This window comes from Muscardinus avellanarius (assembly GCF_963383645.1).
Source record: "Muscardinus avellanarius genome assembly, chromosome: 15".
Taxonomy (NCBI): domain Eukaryota; kingdom Metazoa; phylum Chordata; class Mammalia; order Rodentia; family Gliridae; genus Muscardinus; species Muscardinus avellanarius.
This window is the reverse complement of record NC_137801.1, coordinates 74614775-74634405: the sequence shown is the minus strand read 5'-3', so window position 1 is coordinate 74634405 and position 19631 is coordinate 74614775. Positions and strand designations below refer to the sequence as shown.

The 19631-nt window shown below is 38.2% G+C and overlaps 1 protein-coding gene across 4 annotated transcripts in view; it reads right to left on the bottom strand.

Annotated features, from left to right (window-relative positions):
• The window catches only part of CTNNA2 (catenin alpha 2), a gene marked incomplete at both ends in the record, with an annotated part of 1014669 nt that overhangs the window by 56098 nt on the left and 938940 nt on the right, over positions 1-19631 (bottom strand). For all 4 annotated transcript variants that reach the window (XM_080711157.1, XM_080711158.1, XM_080711159.1 and 1 more), the window contains 2 exons: positions 3995-4176; positions 13847-13960. In XM_080711157.1, the coding sequence (XP_080567283.1) occupies positions 3995-4176; positions 13847-13960 (296 nt within the window). The remainder of the gene's footprint in view (positions 1-3994; positions 4177-13846; positions 13961-19631) is intronic.

Here is a 19631-nt window from a genome sequence, read left to right as displayed (position 1 = left end):
ATGATGGCTTACACCATTTGTACTAAGTCTGTACTTAAAATAGGTCCTTTATTAGGGAAATTGTAAAGGATGCTTTGGAATTCTGGTGCCCCTAATGATGGCGGCATCCTATTGTCCCACCTGGAACACATTTTTAGTTTTCTCTGAAAAGAGAATGAAGCAGTACAATTATCTATATTATATAGATTTATGTAACTTTTTTCATTTGGCCATAGTTGATTCCTATACAAAGTCAATATTTGGATTCTTTCCCAAGAAGTAGTTACTCAAAAAATAAATAAATAGAGAGAGAGAGAGAGAGAGAGAGAGAGAGAGAGAGATAGTCAAGCAAAACTATTACTATACTACTGTTACCTCCTATGTGCCAACTAATTCAAACTTATTTTATGAAAAACTAATAAGTCAATGTGAAAAATTGATGTGTCAATACACTGTGAGTTAATGTGCTCAGTACTAAGAATTCAAGCTCTGAGTTAATCCAAGTTTAAAAGGTTTATTTTCTACAGTCTTCTCAATATGTCTAACTCGTTAATATCAAACCTTTCTCTCCAATAGTGAAATGTAGGCTATTTGCAAATGTTACTGAGCCATAGAAACCTCTCTTCAGAATGAGAACTCCATAAAATATTCTTGGGAAATTTACCCAATCAGCTGGAGCAGTAGGAAGATGTGGAATATAAAACAGTTGAATTCATCTAGGGAATCCTGAGAAGTTGGGCAGGAATGAAGAGTAATGAGTTGAACTCTTTTAAGAGTACCATTTAAATCAGAAACTTGACGTCAATCTTTCAGATATGTACAAAACAGAGGCAGATGCCCAAGGGTTAAAAAAAAAAAGAAGTAAGTGTTGAAGATTTTTGTTCTGTGAGAAGAGGGGTTGTTGAAAGTTTCCATGCAGAGGTAGCTGGATAGTTGGATAGTTGCCCTTTAGTGCTCAGATGTAGGCTGGACAAATACGAGTAGAGAATCAGAGAAGAAAAAACAGCTGAGAGGTGCCTGGGCTAAAAGACTAAGCACTGAACTAAAGAAGAACAAGGTTTGGGATGTACGTAACAATTCCATGATGCCTGAGTTCTAGTGTTCAGTATTTTATGATTGACTTTACCTCCACAGTACCCCCTACACACACCTTTGGATTCCACTCCGCTCCTTTCAAGATTAGAACCTAAGGTTGATTTTAAAAGGCAGCTTTGCTCCTGGCCAAAGAATCAAAGCCGAGCTGTCGTCATCGACACACCTCTTGTGATTAGGACACAAGACTGGTACCCGCTATTTCTTTCTCAAAAAATGATATGAAAAGAACGATTTCACCCTGCGCAGGACAGTGTCCCTGCCAGTCCCCAGGAGATGAAAGTCAAGAGCTGAGCAGGGAAAAGATATGAGCCTAATCATGTTTATCCTCCATGAAGAAGTTATTACATGAATAATGAGGCAGAACCTCTCCAATTTTAATAATAATGGAGTAGATATCACTGAGATTACTGAATCAAATTAATGAATTAGTGATAAGAATAAAGCAACAAGATAATAAATGCAAGTGTGGATTTTGTTTTGTTTTGTTTTGTTTTTGGTACCAGCATGTCCTTTAAACATACACATTGAGAACAGTAGCCAGGCTAAAAGTTCTAGTCAGCTAATATTCTTTCCTCTAAAATGTAGGAAATAATACTTAGAGGTGTTTGATGGCATTAAGCTGGAATTATTCCTCCTTGAAGGGGAAAATGCAAGGACAATAATGATCATGCGCAAGGCTAAGTGGGGCGAGCTTAGGTGACAGGCCCAGAGAGATGAGCTGAGCCAGTCAGCTGAGTCTCTGCAGAAGAATGGGCTCTGCAACTGGGGCAGAAGCAGAGCTGAGGCTTCCGAGGTTGCACCTCCAACTCATACTCTCTGGTTCTCAGTCATTAATAATTTGCTCTTCTCTTTTCTCTCACAAAGGGGGACAAAACTACTCATCAGGCAGAGGGAAAAATGATAACCAGTAGCATCCTGGACATTTTATTATTCAAATCAGCATAAAATGATTACATGCAATTCCCTAGGAAATTGATCCAGCCTTCTTTCCCTTTTTAAACTTGACTTTGGCTAATAAAAATTCTGTCTTATTTAACATCATCTAACAAGATCCCTTCAAATATATTCCTCTTCTTTGACCACAGTTATATATCATCTAGAGGTCTATGAAATGTTCTCCTGATCTGAAATAGCAATATGACTAGATTCATTATTCACTTTAAACTAATGAGATTATTTGTTCCAGTGATGTTATTAATGGATTGCATAATATCCATCAGATAAAATACTATTAAAATGTTGAAAGCAAGCAAATTAAGTCATCACAGGCCTTGAGAAGCAATGACTCAGGCTGCCATGACAGTCTGATTTGGAGGAAATGCAGACTTAAAAAAAAGGCTCTGATGTTTTTCCAAATAATAATTTTTGTAAAATAAATATGTGAAGTGGACAAAGACTAACCAAACATACAAATTTGAATCTCTAATAAATATGATGACATTTAAAAGTCTCAAAGGTCACCCTGTTAACACTAATGTCATTTCACTGAAGTCAAAAACAATTTAAAAATATTTGGAAGAAGAGTCAAACAATTGTCATTGGTACATATAGGCCAGAGGCAAGGGGTAAAGGGGCTGATATAGAAATGTTCCATAACTTTTTATAACCTATAATCAATTCTGGCCCTTTCTTATTTCTTATTAGAAGCATTCAACAATCATTAAAAACTTGGACATCCATAGGTGATGTCTTGGCATTGCCATATATCGTAAATGGTTTTAGTAACAAAGACCATGTTGAATCATTAATGTATAATCATTCATGGGCATCTGTATTTTAAAAACACAATAAAATGATAGCTTACATTTGCTTGACAGCTTAATTTGTGTTCTTTGGATATAAAAACTGTCCTGGGAAATTGATAAGGCAAATATTATTTCTCTAGTGAAGAGAGCGAGAGAGAATTGCCCCAACTGCCTAAAATTCTGACTCAAAATTTAGGAATATTTTCAGTGAACCTTGTTCTTTCTTTCATCTTTGAATGATAAGAGGAGCACAGAGAGTTGCCACGTGGCTTTGAAGAAGAGGTCAAAATACAGTGACACAAACAGCAATGACTGGCCCAGGGTGAAGAGAAGGCTCTTGACAAAACCTGAGTGATCTTTTGTTTTATCAAACTTGCCTCTCAGAGCTGGGAGTGGTAGTGCATGCCTGTAATGCCAGTACTTGGAAAGCCGAGACGGGAGGATTGCAGCCAGCCTTAGCAACTTAGTGAGGCCTTCAGCAACTTACTAAGACCAATTTCAAAATGAAGAAGACTGAGGGTATACCTCAGAGTTAGAATTTTTGTGGGCTCCATCCCTAGTAACACACACACACACACACACACACACACACACACACATATACACACACATGTACACACACACACACACAATGCTGCTCAGAGCTGAAGGGGGTAACGTTTATGCAGTTTTTAATTTTTATGTCAAATTTCTGGAATTTTAGATTGTTGTATTCAATTATTTGTATGAGCTAAAATTAATTTTGGCTCACAAGCTAGTATTACAACATATATGTATATGCATGTATATATGTACCCACAAACACACACACAAACGTATTTTTCCAAAAGAATATTAACAAATCATTTGCTTTATCCTCAGAGTAATATTTAAACACCTTCTAAAACAGTACCAACTAAAGGATGAGTCACCCATCCCCTGGGGTTTTACTTCATGACTACCTCAGGTAATTTAAACAGTAATAATTTCAAAAATGAACCTGTTCTTTTTGACCAAAATGCCCTATCTGCTAGGAATTAAGTCCAGATCATTATCACTTATCCATGTAAATTTACAATACCAGCACCTTGCTTTGATATAATATTTTCATTTCCCAGCAGGCTTTCACAGGCTAGTCCACATGGCTCCATGGCTGGGTTTAAGAAGAAAATCATCTCCCTGCCTCTGGGCCTCACCTCGTGAAGTCTGTCATTTCCATCATGATCATACACATCTGCTTGGCCAGAACAATGATGTCATTGCCGCTGTCGTCCCACTTGGCCACTTCAGCATCGAGCTTGCTCTTCTCTTGGTGGAATATCTCCACCTGCTCAGCTATTTTTGCCTTCTCCTCCTGTGGTAGCTGTGCCATGATGGCCTGTGTGGGTTACAGAGAAAAGTATGACTAATAGTGACAAAGGAAAAGCAGACTGTATGTCAACTCTGCATGGCAGAGCCAGACCCCTGCAGGGTTTATGGGATGCCCTGCCATTCTGGAAAGTACATCTCCCCCATACCACAGTGGCTGATATCACAGGTTGGCAAGGTCCCCCAATTCCCTGTTCCCACTCTCATAAATAAAAAATACAGGGAGATTCAAAACGACATGCAGACTGACAGTAACAGAACTTATGTCTCTTTGATGACATATGTTTGTTCAAAAGAAATCTATTCTTGACAATTTTTATATTTGGTCTCAGGAAACTTTTACCAGATGAAAGAATGCACCTCTTTCAACATTAAAATCTGTTCAAAAAAGGGAAAAAAGAAAAAAAAAGGCCTTCTGTTGCTGGGAAGGAAAGGAATTTTAAACAATATCTGAGCATCCAAGTGGGGTGGAAAGACTTTTTATATGAGTGTAAATGAAGACATCCACAATAGATGTAAAAAAAAAAAAATCCTACTCAAGGCATTTCAGAGATAATGTGCCTAATTTCATTCCCTAGCCACCTCCTCTACTGAAATCTAGGATGATCATGGCACCCTGTAGAGCTTTTGAATATGAAGGAAGAGGGCTTGTAATGGGAGAAAGTACAGATTGAGCACTCCTTATTTAATATATGTGAGATTTAGATGTGTTTCAGATTTGGATACTTTTTTTTTGTTTGGGGTTTGTTGTTGTCTTTTTTTTAATCTTGTAATATTTGCATTGACTTTACTAATTGAGCATCCTTGATCCAAAAATCCCAAAGCTCCAAAATCTGAAACTTTTTGTGTCATCAGCACTCCTGATGTTCTGAATTTCAGAGCATTTCAAAGTTTGGATTTTGAGATCAGAGATGCTTGATTTGTGTAGAATTAGGAAACAAAGGTCAATTTTCAATAATTTCTGGGTAAGGAAATGGATAAAAGAAAAAACTATAGTCTTCCACCCCCTTATCCACATAATCTCCATTTGCAAATTATCTACTTTATAAAATATATTTGTAAGCCCAAACTCAATACATGCAGCACTTTTGCGGTCATTTGCAAATGATAGGCAAAAACGGCAAAAAATCTGAGTCACCCATGTGCATATTCCCAGATGAGGCTGAACAAGACAATTTTGGTTTTCAGCTCTCCTATGGTAAACAAGTGTCCTTTTTGCAGTCTATTTATTAGCATTTTTCTTGTATATTTGTGCTTTTTGTTGGTGATTTTGCTGTTTCAAATAGCCCCCAAGTGCTGTGCTGAATTGCTTCCGAGGGTCCCTAAGCACAAGAAGGCCTTGTTTTACCTTGAGGAGAAAATATACGTGTTAGCCGGGCATGGTGGCACATGCTTGTAATCCCCGTGCTTGGGAGGCAGAGACAGGAGGATCGCGCAGGTTCAAAGCCAGCCATGCGTGCTGGCTTAGGAGACCCTGTTTCCAAATAAAAATGTAAAAATAGGTCTGGGAGTGTAGCCTGGAGGTAGAAGGGCTTCCAAGAACCCCAGTACCACCAAAAAAAAAAAAAAAGAAAAAAGAAAAAAGAAAAGAAAAGAAAATATATGTGTTAGATAAGCTTTGTTCAGGCACATGGCAGTACTATTGGCCTTGAGTTCATTGTTTATGAATCAAACCCATAAAACAATATGTCTACATAGAAACACCCAATAAATATGCTTATGTGTTAATCAGGTGGAGAAATGGTGAATTGCAGTCTCAGGAACCTAACGCTGTACTTTCCTTAGGAGCATCAATTAAGTATTTGCTGATTAAGACTTCATGGTTACTTTATAGAATATAGCTAAGAGAAATAACAAGAATTGACTGGATTTGTTAAAGACCATTTCTGTAGCAGGCTAGAGTGAAGTGTTTACTATCACCTCATTATTATGTTTCCAGACCACATGCAACCTGGCTTGCAGACCAAGCATGTGGATATACTTCAGCAATTTCTCTGGTTCTGGGACTCATGTATTCTCCACAAAAGAGACCAAAAGTGTGATTTGGGGCATCTATAGTTTTTGCAATGAACAACTAAAATTATTCAAGGAAACTGCTATCTAAATTCTCGAATGCACATAATGTATATTCTCAAACATATCAAAGACAATCACTCAGACATACATGAGAAGGAGGGAGGGAGAAGAAATTAGGGAGGGAATTGAGGACAGGCTAAATGAGTGATGTGTGCATATATGCCTCTACCATCTTGAACTCCGTTAAGATGCATGGCTACAATGCACCAATAAAAAATTTAAAATAAATAAATAAAAAATAAAATGTAAATCTCCACCTAGTACAAGTTAATTGTTTGGAGGAGAGATAGCTGAGGTTTAATTGAAATATCAGTGGACATGAACTAGGAAAAACTGAATTTCACAGACTCTGTTGCTGACTTAGGTTAAGATCAAATTGCTATGTGGATCAAAGCCTTCATTTCTTCAGACACAAGATGGAAGTGTTTTAAATATTTGCCTCAAAAGGTTTTGAAGGGCAGCTAGTGGAATGATAAATATACATTTTATCTAACAAAATAAGTGAAGGCAAGCATGAATGATATTATTCTTTACATTATCTTTTCTGCAATTAGTTTTCCTTTCAGACTATCCTCAGTTTATTGTGCAGTTGCCAACAAGAAAGGTCCCAGTGTCTTTATGATCATTCAGGAGTACAAGATTAGCAGAATTTCTTACATGTGCCAATTCATACCAGCACTATGCTCAAGTATATATATATATATATACCAAACAACTTAATCTGCTTTATCATTCCAATACTATTCTTACTCTCCTCTTAATAAAAATGAGATCAAGGCCCAGTGAAATTCACTTCACTTCTGATATCACACAATATAGAAGCTGAAGGAATTAAATTCAAAGGCAAGTAAGCTAACACCACTTTTCACCACCGTATGCTACTAGATCACCAGGAAATGTCATGTGGCTTATGTTCCTCACAAGAGACCTGGCCTACAGGAGTGAGGCTATTAAGATCACAAGCACAGCACACCTAGGCATCGTGGTTGCTATTCTCAGGGCTTCATATGCCCAAAGGAAGACGTGGCTTTGTCTTATTTGCGTAAATGTGACCTTGAACAAGCAGTTACTCAGAGGCTGCATTTTTTTAAATTAATAGACAACCATGTCTACTAACTTCCATGTATGTATGTGTGCGACTACATAATATGAGTCTGCATATGTATTAATTATAACTTGTACTTGGAAAGCAAGTCTAGTCTATATACTCCATTTGAACTACATAAAAAACTGCCTTGGAATATATTCTAAAGTGTTTTTTAAGGGGTTAAAAGGCACATAATATACACAAGAGTTTGTCACATTTCAAGTCAAACTCACATTTTCAAGATGGTATTAATAACAAGGCGGCTATTCTAATGACTTTGCAGAAATCAAACATGGACTTGTTTTTTGTCCTCTCTGAAGCATCTCTAGCTGATGTCCTGATGCTCCCCTAAGCTCATCTGTTCTTCTTATACAAAAGAGCAAATCATCTCTTGTTTAGATGGTACAGTCCTAGGACACCGTCACTGTATGCCTTCACTAGGTGCGCCTTTGTAAAAATCAATCCGTACTCCGAGCGGGTTCAACATTCAGTCCACAGATGGAAAACAATGCACCTTTCGTTGTCCCAAAAAGGTTAATTTGTGCATTGAAGGGTGTCAACTACAGCACTTGAGTTTCCACTGTGCTATTTAACACTGGAATATTAACTGCCTTGCTGTGCACTCTAATTAATTTTTATTAATGCTCTACCCCTGACTTTACTATGTGCTTCCTTAAAGTAGAGGCCTCTCATCTTGCTCAGAGCAGAAGCTCAATAAATAAATACTTTTTGATTGACTGCTTAAGCATTTTCCACTCACTGCATCAACATAATTTAAAAGAAGTTGCCGGAATTGACAAGCATTTTCTGAAGACACAGTTCTGAACAAAAACTGGCCCCTTCAGAGCAGAGTTAGACAGGAAGATGTTATTTTGACTCCAGGGGTACTCAACCCGCATAATGCCTTTAATGGTGTGTGACTTGGGTGCAAGTGTCATTACATTTGCTTCTGCTTATGTAGCTATGAATGAGCTGAAGTTTTTTTTTTTTTTTTCCTAAACAGTCTTAAAATGCTCTTGGCTTTTAAAAATTCATAATTGACCTTTTCTGAAACTGGAATTTAAAAAAAGGTTATCTATAAACAGTAGATCACAAACTGCAAAATTTGCAAGTTAATCAAATTAAAATTCAACACATGAGTTTTAATTAGGTCTTATCAATGTAACTCAGCAGTTTGAAATGTTAACACATTAAAGCCATTTCAGCTTAAAAAAAACACATAGAAGGGCTGGCTACATTAAAAGCAAATCTAAGACAAAGTACATAACATACAATTATTCATTCCCTCAAACTAACAGAAAGAACATGAGAAAAATTATTTTCATGGTCAAGGGGAAAGGAGACAAGTCAGCTTTTTTTGTTTTGGTAACATAATCAATCACCCAGGGCGATCTGAGATTTTCTGCTGCTTTTCCCCATTCTAACCAAGCACACAGTTCTGTAGACTGTTTATCATACTTTGGATCTGGGGTCCAAATTGGGGATACCAGAGACCCAAATCTAAAGAATTCATACCCTTTACCACAGACTCCCAGGCTTTCCTCTGAATAGCTACTATTAGTTGTGAATAATATCATTAACTGTGCTTTAAAATGTAAGAGAAAATCACTGATATCAGACAGCAGTCATTCAGATATCTTATTGAGCTTAAATCTCCAGAAGCATTTAATATAATTATTTTTCCAATCTCTAAGATAAAAATGACTTTTGAAGTTTAAAGGGACCAAACTGACAAGGTTTCTTCCGTCAACACAAAGCAAGAGCTAACCTTAAAGCTTCAAGTACAAGAACATTTAAAAATAATGATCAAAAGGACTAAAACTCAATGTCCCCATTTCTACTCACTTGGAATAGGATAAAATAGGATAATAAATATAAGTAGTTAAGGAAGGGGTCCTTTGATTCTCACCAGTCTCAGGCAATTAAGTGAATTGTAAACTGAGGTCACTTTCTCATTAATTTAAGTAAAAACTCTCATGATTATCTGAATTATCCAGCTTTTAAGGATAAAATAATTTGGCCAGGCTTCTCATGAATGGCCACCTCAGCCAACAAGCATCACCATCACCAACTTTATCATCACTGCATAGTTATCTAACAAATTCCATGATACATTTATTAATGCAATTCTCCCAGTGTCATGTTGAGGTAGAAAGCTGTTTATCACCCCATATGCACGAAGAGACAAGGCAAGGAGAGGTTAAGAAAGTTGCCTCCAAAGTCACACAGCTTCGCCAAGGCTGCATTTTAAAATCAGATCTCTGTGACTCTAAATAATATATTCTATCACCAAGGATAAGTGCCCAAGAGTTGTCATTGACCAATTTCAACCATGTCAACCTGTAAAGAAGTAGTTTATAAGATATCATGCCTAGGATCAGAGGGCAAGATAACCTCCATGTATTATCAAATCGCCACCTTGTATATCCATTCTGACTCCTTCTACCTCTCTCTTTCAAAATGTTATAGATAAGTGACTGATAGGGACATACAAAGGGAAAAATAAATACTCTAATTCAAGAATTTGAGAGAAATGTTGAATAAGGGTACAAAGAACTTATCTTCCACTCAAACCTTCCTTTAGGTTAATTTACTATTTTTCAGAAAGGAAGGATTTGAATGAGAATGCAAAATAAGACCATTAACAGGGAGGACTAACTGCTGGGAAGGGCAAGTGGCTTGTCAAAGACAAAGTCTGCCTCCTTCATAATTTTGACCAGCTTATCACACATGGCTGGTCAGAAGTCTGACAGTCCATCCATTCGCAATTCAATGCACCCTCTTATTTCCAACTTAACAGGCATAATTCTATGTCTCTGATTTGTCATCATATAATTATAGGCTAGAGTAGGCTGACTCAATAAGTCATGCTGTGTGCTGCAAACTAATCACACAGCCCATGCAATGGAACTCAAAGACAAATTAGCAAGTACTAGATTAAAGGAGTACTTTGTGCTTACTATCTTGGAAACATGTTCATAATTCATGCTGGAATTTTTTTTAAGACCAGAGTGTGAAGGAATGATAGGTGATAAAGACAGGAGCCAACTGAATATTATTTCCACCCATCAGTATTGACTTGTTATTTAAGGTAACTAGGATGCATAAAACAGAAGTATGCTGGGACTGTAATCTTCCCTGTAAGTGGACTGTGAATGGCATTTATTGTGCATGGCATTTATTTATTTTATTTTATAATTTTTGGTGGTACTGGGGGTGGAACCCAGGGGCTTATCTACCTCTGGGCTATACTCCCAGAACTTTTTTTCATACTTTATTTGGAAACAGGGTCTCACTGAGTTTCTGAGAGACTCACTAAGTAGCTGAGGCTGGCTTTAAACCTGTACAATCCTCCTGTCTCCGCCTCCCAAGTGCTGGGATTACAATTTGTGCCACCACACCCAGCTGTGCATGGCATTTAATAAGATGATGGTTATAAAGTAAGATGTCTTGGTCTTTGAGAAAAATTAGTCAATGGAACTGAGGCTGTGTCTATACCTAGTTGTAGCCAGTCAACAAAATTAACTTTGACTTCTTTGACTTCTTTTTTTTTTTCTTTTTTCTTTTTGCAGTACTGGAGTTGGAAACCAGAGGCATTGCACCTCCAAGCTACACCTCCAGTCCTATTTTTTGGTCTTTTTATCTTTTGAAACAGGGTCTTACTGAGTTGCCAAGGGTCCTGCTAATTAGCTGAGGCTGTCTAAGAACCTCAATTGTCTCCACCTCCCAAATGCTGGGATTACAAGCACCACCACGCCAGGCCTGAAATTAATTTTTAAAAATATATTTTTATTGGTGCATTGTAGTCAAACACCTCAATGGAATACAAGACTTGTGAGGCTACACAAGCACACATCACCCAATTAGCCTTTATCCAATCCCCATCCCATTCCCTCCCCCTCCCTCGATCCCATAATTGATTTAGTGATTGACTTTGATATATTTATATAAGCACATCATGTGCTTTAAAGAGATTCCATCTTCCCTTTTCCCATCCCCTCTGATAGGTCACCTTAACTGCTCCTCCATAGGGCCCTTTCTTCAACTAGATTTCCTTCTATTACCCATTTCTTCCTAGTTTTTACATATTAGAGAAAATATCTGATTTTTAATTTTTTGTGATATTTCCCTGTGGATGCCGCATTGCAGGCTCCAATCCCACTCTCAAAGGCCCCAGCACCAGCCTCCCTGCACGGCAGGCTCCAATCCCCGGCCTCACTGGCCCCAGCACTGGCCACACCACATTGCAGGCTCTGATCCCGGCCTTGCAGGCCCTACCACTGGCCTCACCGCACTGCAGGCTCTAATCCCAACCTCACTGGTCCCAAACTGGCCTCACCTCATCTTAGGTTTTAATCCTGGCCTCACAGGCCTTGGCACCGGCCTCTCCGCCCAACATTCTCCTATCCTGGCCTCGTAGGCCCTGGAAAGGCCCTCACTGTGAGGCAGGCTTGGATCCTGGCCTCCAGACCCCAGCCCCGGCCTTGCTGCAAGGCAGGCTCCAATCCCAGTGTTATTGGCTGCAGCCCCAGCCTTACGCTATGGCAGGCTCCGATCCCGGCCTCGCTGGCCCCGTCACCGGCCTCATTGCACGGCAGGCGAAATTAATTTTGAATAGATTAATGTTTGGATGAATGGCTCAAGCTTGCCCTTTGTCATTGACATGAAAAGGCTGGTTTTCCTTAATTTTGAAGATAAATTGGCTTGGCTGATTAATTTGTTTGGTGTTATGCCAACATTGTCTCATAAGACTCTTGCTTAATCGCCATCCCAATCTTGAACATTCTAGGGAAGATTAAATAGTCTGCAAGGAGGTAGGCAGTTCAGTGTCTCCTTTTATGTACTTTTCACAGCCACTATCATGTAATCAGAAGAAATTTCTATCCTTCCAAAGGATGATAGTTATCAGAGTCATTCCTTATTGAGCACTTACTATATGGCAAGAATTGAACTTATTATTTTGTAAATATTAAGTGATTCTCAAAAGAATCTATCAAGTAAGTCTATTACATTTTAGAGATGAGTCTCAACCTCAGATAATCCAAGCAACACATAATTCTGAGCATGGTCCTAATTCTAAATTTTATCCTTTAAATCCAAATATATCTAAAATCTAAGCCATCATGTCACTGATGTTATGACATTTACATTCATAGTTCTTCTATCAGTGTCCAATCTGTATTTGCTCAATCAGTCAGTACTTGGGTGAGAATATCATGGCATAGAGCACATAAGGCAAATCGGGGTTTATGTAGAAAGTCTGTCTTGATTCAACATCTTCTTTTAGGCCTACTTATTTTGATTTCTGACGGCTTATCACCTACTTTTTCTTTCATAATTCTAAAGGTAGCTTGAGCTTGCTAGGGTTTCCTGATCTCTACCCTAAATCACCATCTCTTTTCAACCTCATGATTATTTATTTTCTTTTTTAAAAAATAAAATTTTTTTTTTTTTTTTTTTGGTGGTACTGGGGTTCCTGGAAGCCCTTCTACCTCCGGGCTACACTCCCAGACCTATTTTATATTTTTGAAACAGGGTCTCTTACGCCAGCACGGCTGGCTTCGAACCTGCGCGATCCTCCTGTCTCCGCCTCCCAAGCGCGAGGATTACAAGCGTGCGCCACCACGCCCGGCTAAAAAATAAAATTTAACAGATAATTAAGATATTTAGTCCTCAGTGAAACTATTATTTGCTTGTTTATACCCTCTGGAAATGGAGCCTTTAAAGACAGGAAAGTGTCACCCTCTCATGCAATCCCTATGGATCTCATTGCCCATCACCTGCCTTGATTACTTACATGTAACCTGCATAACATACAGCTAATCTGCTTGTTCAGTGGACCCTGTCATGTGTGATTGAAATGTCAGGCATTGCTAGTGCTTTTCTCTGTTGCTTCTTCCTCCATGAACTAAATTGGCATATTTCTAGTCTGTCTCAGTAATTTGTTTTTCTATCTCATCGCAGAAGATCTAGACCTGGCTAAAGGTAGGTATTAAGGGGGAAGAGTTCTTTCCCTACATGTTGACCTTGAGTCAATGTGGTATTGAATACAATGGAACCCAGACCACAGTATGGAAACGTAGCTCAGACAATAACAGAGCAGTACTCAGATACATGTGCCCCTGCCTCTTGTGTTATTAACAAGTTTGGAGATGTCTCTTAGAAAAAACAGTAACTGTGCCATACAACATGTGAGCATTACAGTGTTCCCTTTCTGTTAACTGTCTGTATACTCATGAGCCTCAACCTCAGAAAAATCCATTATACACATCAGAGGTTTCTTTGATATGGCTGTTATACTTAAAGAAGTAGAGAAGTAGGAGGGTTAGAACGATTCAAGAACAGTGGTTCGTGTTTCCACGGTGTAGAAAGTGAATTTCTATAGACCCCAGATCAGATCAAAGGTTTCAGAGTCATGAATCGCTGGCATCCTAATCCCCAGAATTCAGATATCTCCTCAAAACATTTTGATAAAAACAGTTTTGGCACTAAACCAAAGTCTGGAATGTCCACTCACCCGTGCACTCTGCCCTGCAATGAGTTGGTCATCTTCAGTCTGAACACTTGTCCGGCTACGCACATCATAATCTTCCTGCTCAAAGTCAGAATCATCCTCTAGTTCTTCTGGGGTCTAAATACAAAGAAGGAAAGAAACACAAACATTTTAAATTGATAACCTTCATCCCCATTCAGGTACTTTTTCATTGCAAAGACTAAGCAGCCTCAGGAAAAAGCTTATAGCTCCTTAAATGTGATATAGCTATGTGGGTGGGCATTAGCTGGGACAAAGATAGAAAAATCATACTGCTCTAATTTACCTGTTTTATGGAAATAACATTTTATTTATTATTTCCTCCTGCAGGTGTTGCAAGTCTAAGTTTGACTAGTCACATGATGTGCTTTCTAATTTTGAAAAACATTAAACCTTTGTCTTACTTCTACTCATCCAAATGTATAATGTCCTATTTTGCTCTTATTGACTCTTCTATTCTCAGTAAATAAAAATAATGGTCATCTCCAAGCAAGTAGCTTAACTGATGTAATAACTGGCTGGTCACTAAGCCATTAGGTACAATGTCTCAAGGACAGAATAGAATCAAGTTGGCCCGAGTATGAAGCCTGTGTGACTATGAGGAAACTCTCCTATCTCTCTTGTTTTTAGCTTCCTCCTATGAAAATTGGTGCTGATAATAGCAGCCACCTCCATGATGACTAGTTGATGGATTCAGTACAGAGTATCTGGCCCATAACGGTCATTTTTTTAGGTGTTTTCCATCATTATTGCTAAGTCTTTTGAAATAAATGCACTCAACAAACATATTTATTTATTTATTTATTTATTTATTTATTTATTTATTTATTGTGGTACTGGAGTTCCTGGAAGTCCTTCTACCTCCGGGCTACACTCCCACAGGCTACACTCCCAGACCTATTTTATACTTTTTTATGTGGAAACAGGGTCTCTTAAGCTAGCACAGCTGGCTTCAAACCTGCACGATCCTCCCCTCTCCGCCTCCCCAGTGCGGGGATTACAAGTGTGCACCACCACGCCCAGCAAAACAACATTTTTAAAAGTGAAGGTAGCATATTACTATACACTCACTAAAATAAAAAATAAAACTCTTTCATACATAATATCATTTTCACTCAGATGAACCTAGTGAAATGGGGATTGTTCTTTAGCGATGAGAAAAAAATGTACAAAGAAGTTTAGCAATGTGTCCCATTATCCTAAATTACTTAACAGAACCAGCATTTATTTTTATTTATTTATTTTCAATTGGTACATTGTAATCATACCTTTTAATGGGGTATGAAATGGTAGAAGGATGCATGCACACATCATTCATTTAGCCTTAAATCCCCAACTAAGTCCCCAAATACACAGTTCTTCATTAGTTTTTGTTTGATTTTTCATAAAAAAGAAAGGCAGGCCAGAACTAGAGTTATACAATTGCATCAAAAGAAAAGAGATTATGATCCCTTCTACTCTTTATAAAGTTTGTGTTGGGGAAGAGATAAGAAGGAATCCATAAACCAAGCGACAAAAGTTTTCCCATCTTTTATGGTAGTTATACTAGATAATACACACCGAGTGTTTACCATGGGCCTGTCCCTGTTTTTTCTACAAGTGCTTTACACACACTAACTCACAGAGGTTTTTAACACTTCTGTGTTGTGCACAAGATTTTCTCTGATTTACAGACAGAGAAGCCAAGGCACAAGAGGTAGTAACTTGTAAATTTCAAAGGCAACTTGAAGCCTGTGCTCTACACTATGATGCTCCTGAGTGCAAGAGGATAAACTGAGAGTGTGATGAAGATGATGCCCAAGGAGAAGAGAGACGTCAGTGAGAAATTTTCAGCTCAACTGTCACCCATAAACTGCCTCTTGGCATGTAGCTGTACCACCTCCCAGGCCTCTACTTTTGAAAAGGAAAGAACAGACCACAGCAGTATGGATGACAGTTGTCCATGCCTCTTCCAAAGGCCACATATTTATTCTGCTGATTTCTTGGCTGCCTCAGTGTCATCCCTTGGGGGAGTATGTTATTGATGAAGTCTAGAGATTGGTCAGACAGGCATAAAATGGGGGTCCTTCGTGCCAACATCTCATAATGCCTAGTAATTTTCCATGTTTTGGCATATCACTCTTGCTTTGCCTTCTCTCTCACTCACGATCTTATTAGCATTCATTCAATCATCTACAGATGTCCAATGTTCTTTTATAGGAATATTAAAAGAACAGGAGGAGAAAGAGGCCTTGTTCCCTATTATATTAATTAAGACAAGTGCGGGGTAGGCAGAACCTGGTTCAAGTAACCGGTTGCATTTTTATTGTGGGCAGACCATATTCTCTGATCATTCCTCACTCTGCAGGAATGTGCTGGGAAACAATTACAGCAAGTTGGTAAATTCTGCTGACAGATGAGATGACAAGATTACAAGCACTTTTCATCATTACTGCTTAAAACGGAGAGAGAAAATAAAATGGCAAACCTCATTGAACAGCAAAAAAAAAAGCAGAGTATGACAGGACCTGTAGTGCTGTGTCCAAACACTTGAGTGATCTGTGCATTTGGTAGGTGAGTCAAGGAACAACCCCAGCCTGGCAACATGCAGCTGATAACCAGGAACTCCGATTCATGTGACCACAGGCCAAATAAAGAAACATTTGAAAATGAAAAAAAAAATCATAACCTGGATGTGTACCCAAGGGACCTGAGTGATATGGGTGTACCTCTGCTACTTGTCAGCTACCATGTGTTTGGCTGGTCACTAAGTGTCCCTGCTTCTGGATTTCCTCCTTCATGAATTGCAGATTCTATTTGTTATTTGACTTGCTTCCCTCTTGAGACCTTGAACCCAGATGCATAGGAAAATACTTTGTGAACTATACAAATGAACTAAATTTACAAATGACAGTGATAATTAGTATGCTTAATAAAACAGGACATCTAATAACCATAGCCATGGTTATTAGATTAGATGATAGCAATCATCGTTTACCACCCTTGACAGGACAGACATTCAGCACAGGGTTTTAATCCTTATAATGGCCTTATAAAATAAATTGAATCCTCCTTTTTGTTGTTGTTGTTGTTGTTGTTGTGTGTGTGTGTGTGTGTATGTGTGTTACCAGGGATTGAGCCAAGGGCTAGGCAAATGTTCTCTGTCTGAGCGACACTATTTTGAAATTGGGCTTCATTAAACTGCCCAGGCTGGTCTTGAAGTTGTGATCACAGGCACACACCACTACATGTGGCTGAATCTTCATATTATAGATGTAGGAACAGACTCAAGACTTATTAAGCAAAATTTTCAAGGTGTCACAGTTAGGAGGTACACAAACTGGGAAACAAGAGCTCAAGAGCCCATGTTCTTAGCCATCACAGGTACCATTGGGCAAATAAATGAGCTTAAACATTTTTATGTATCTTGAACTTGCAGAAAGTCCATCTGAGCCATCCATATAAGTAGTTTTGTGTAGTTTGCTAATTGCATGTAAATGTATCTCTTGTTCGTGCTGTTATTTTTCATTTATTATTTATTTATTTATTTATTTATTTATTTATTTATTTATTTATTTTGGTGGTACTGGGGTTACTGGAAGCCCTTCTACCCCCGGGCTACACTCCAGACCTATTTTATATTTTTGAAACAGGGTCTCTTACGCTAGTGTGGCTGGCTTTGAACCTGCGCGATCCCCCTGTCTCTGCCTCCCAAGCGCAGGGATTACAAGCGTACGCCACCACGCCCGGCTCGTGCTGTTATTTTTTAATCATGCACTTTTAAAAGCATAAGTGGTAATTTTCAGTTGCTCAAGAACTTCTATATATTAAAAAAAAGGCAGAGAATTAGAGATGGTTTTGTGAGTGAACACAGAGAGATATTTGTATTATTAGATAAAATTGGAAGCTAAAATAGTCAACAAAACATGTTGTTCAGTGGAAGAGAGACTGGAGACTGAGGGTGAGACCTCCGTTCTATAATTAGATGATATCAGGGTGGAGTATGGGTGTGGAGGATTTCACAACAAACTAAAACAACTTTTGGTCTACTCCTTGTTCCCAGGTTCTAATACTAATACATCTTATCTATAAAAGGACATAGAGTACCTAGCCTCCAAAATCTCTTTCTTCTATATCTTTGAGATTAACTTGTGCCAAAGAGATTATGTGACCTGACCAGGGACACAGCATGTTGGTTCTGGATCAACCCCCCTGTCTCTGGTGGTCACTCTCTAACACATTTTTATACCGAAGCAAAATGATAAAACAGACAAACAAACAAAAACAAACAAGAAAACATCAAAGCATTTGAAGTCATTTTACCTGGACATGTAAGCAAAACCTAAGGACCATTGGAAGAAAGGCTCTCACTTATATATGTATGTATCCATATATATATATATATATATATGAGTTCCATTGAAGAAGGGGAAAATATATGTTGGTAGGAGGAGATCTGGGAGGATACAAATGGAGGATTTCCCAACAGACCTCTACTCCGCTGAAATAGGGTGAACTAAGAAATAAAATGAGTGATCTAAAACCAAAATAAAAATTTATTCTCTTTAGTAGCTACCAGCATCTTTATCTTAGATTACTCTGGAGACCTCCTACCTTTAAACCTTACCCCATAAAGTCTATTCTAATTAGCATAGCTAAAGTGCTCCCACTAAGATCTGAGTGAGAGCTTGTTATTTATCCCTCTGAAAATTCCCAGCTCATCTGATGTGTCCTCAGATCTCGGGTCCAGCTCCCAGCTGGAGACTTCAGTCACCTGAAACATGCTCCTCCCAAATACCACAGAGCTCATTCTGCCTCCTTCCACTCTCTTCTCAAATGTCGTCCAACCCTTTGCCATCATTCCTAAACCACGCTCAGCCTGAGCTCTGCCCCCTCTATGCTGATTTGATTTCTTCCGTGACACATTTTTTACCATTATTTTTTTTAATTTTCTATATTTTACCAAAGGAATACAAATTCCATGTGGATGAAGACTTATGTCTACTTTGGTCACTTCATGGGGCACCTAATTAATAGTCAATGATTATCTGATAAGTGAATGACCAAGATTGAATTACCACTTAAAAATCATATTAAATGATTTCTAATTAATTGAGTCAAAAAAATAAAACTAGGAAATTAATAAGACCAGTCTGATTAACTAGATAAGGAAAATGCGTGCTAAGTACAATTTTTGTCACATAAGTATCTTCTGAAGTCTTTTCAACCTTTTTTCTAGGTATAACAAACAATTTGACTCTGATCATCACAATTTTGACAATACAGTTGACAAAGCAAATTTTGTTTCTTTAGTTAACTATATAAATATAAACATCCTCTATCCCTTCAAGAAAAGAAAAAAAGTCTATCTTGGAATCCTACTAAGACTAGACCTATGATGATCCTTTATGAGCCGTAGTATACTTTTGCCTTTTGCAGCCTGAGGAACTGAGGTGCAGATAACATAACTATCATGCTTATGACCGCAAATTAGTTAAGCTCTAAATTCCAAAATTTACTAGATCATGGCATCCTTCTGGTCTTAGTAATATTTGTATGTTGTCTCAAGTCTAACCAAAACAAAACAAAACCCTAACAGTTCTGTTGATTAAGCAGTTTGGTGCATGCAACTAACCATTTTTATAACCCAAACAACTAACCCTGTTTTGCTTCTTAAACCTGGGAATCCAAATGGACACCAACCAATTCTTGGGGTTTCTTTGTAACACAGTGATCACCATGGACCCAGCTTCACAATTATACTATATGATCAAAGGATGTGTGCCAACCT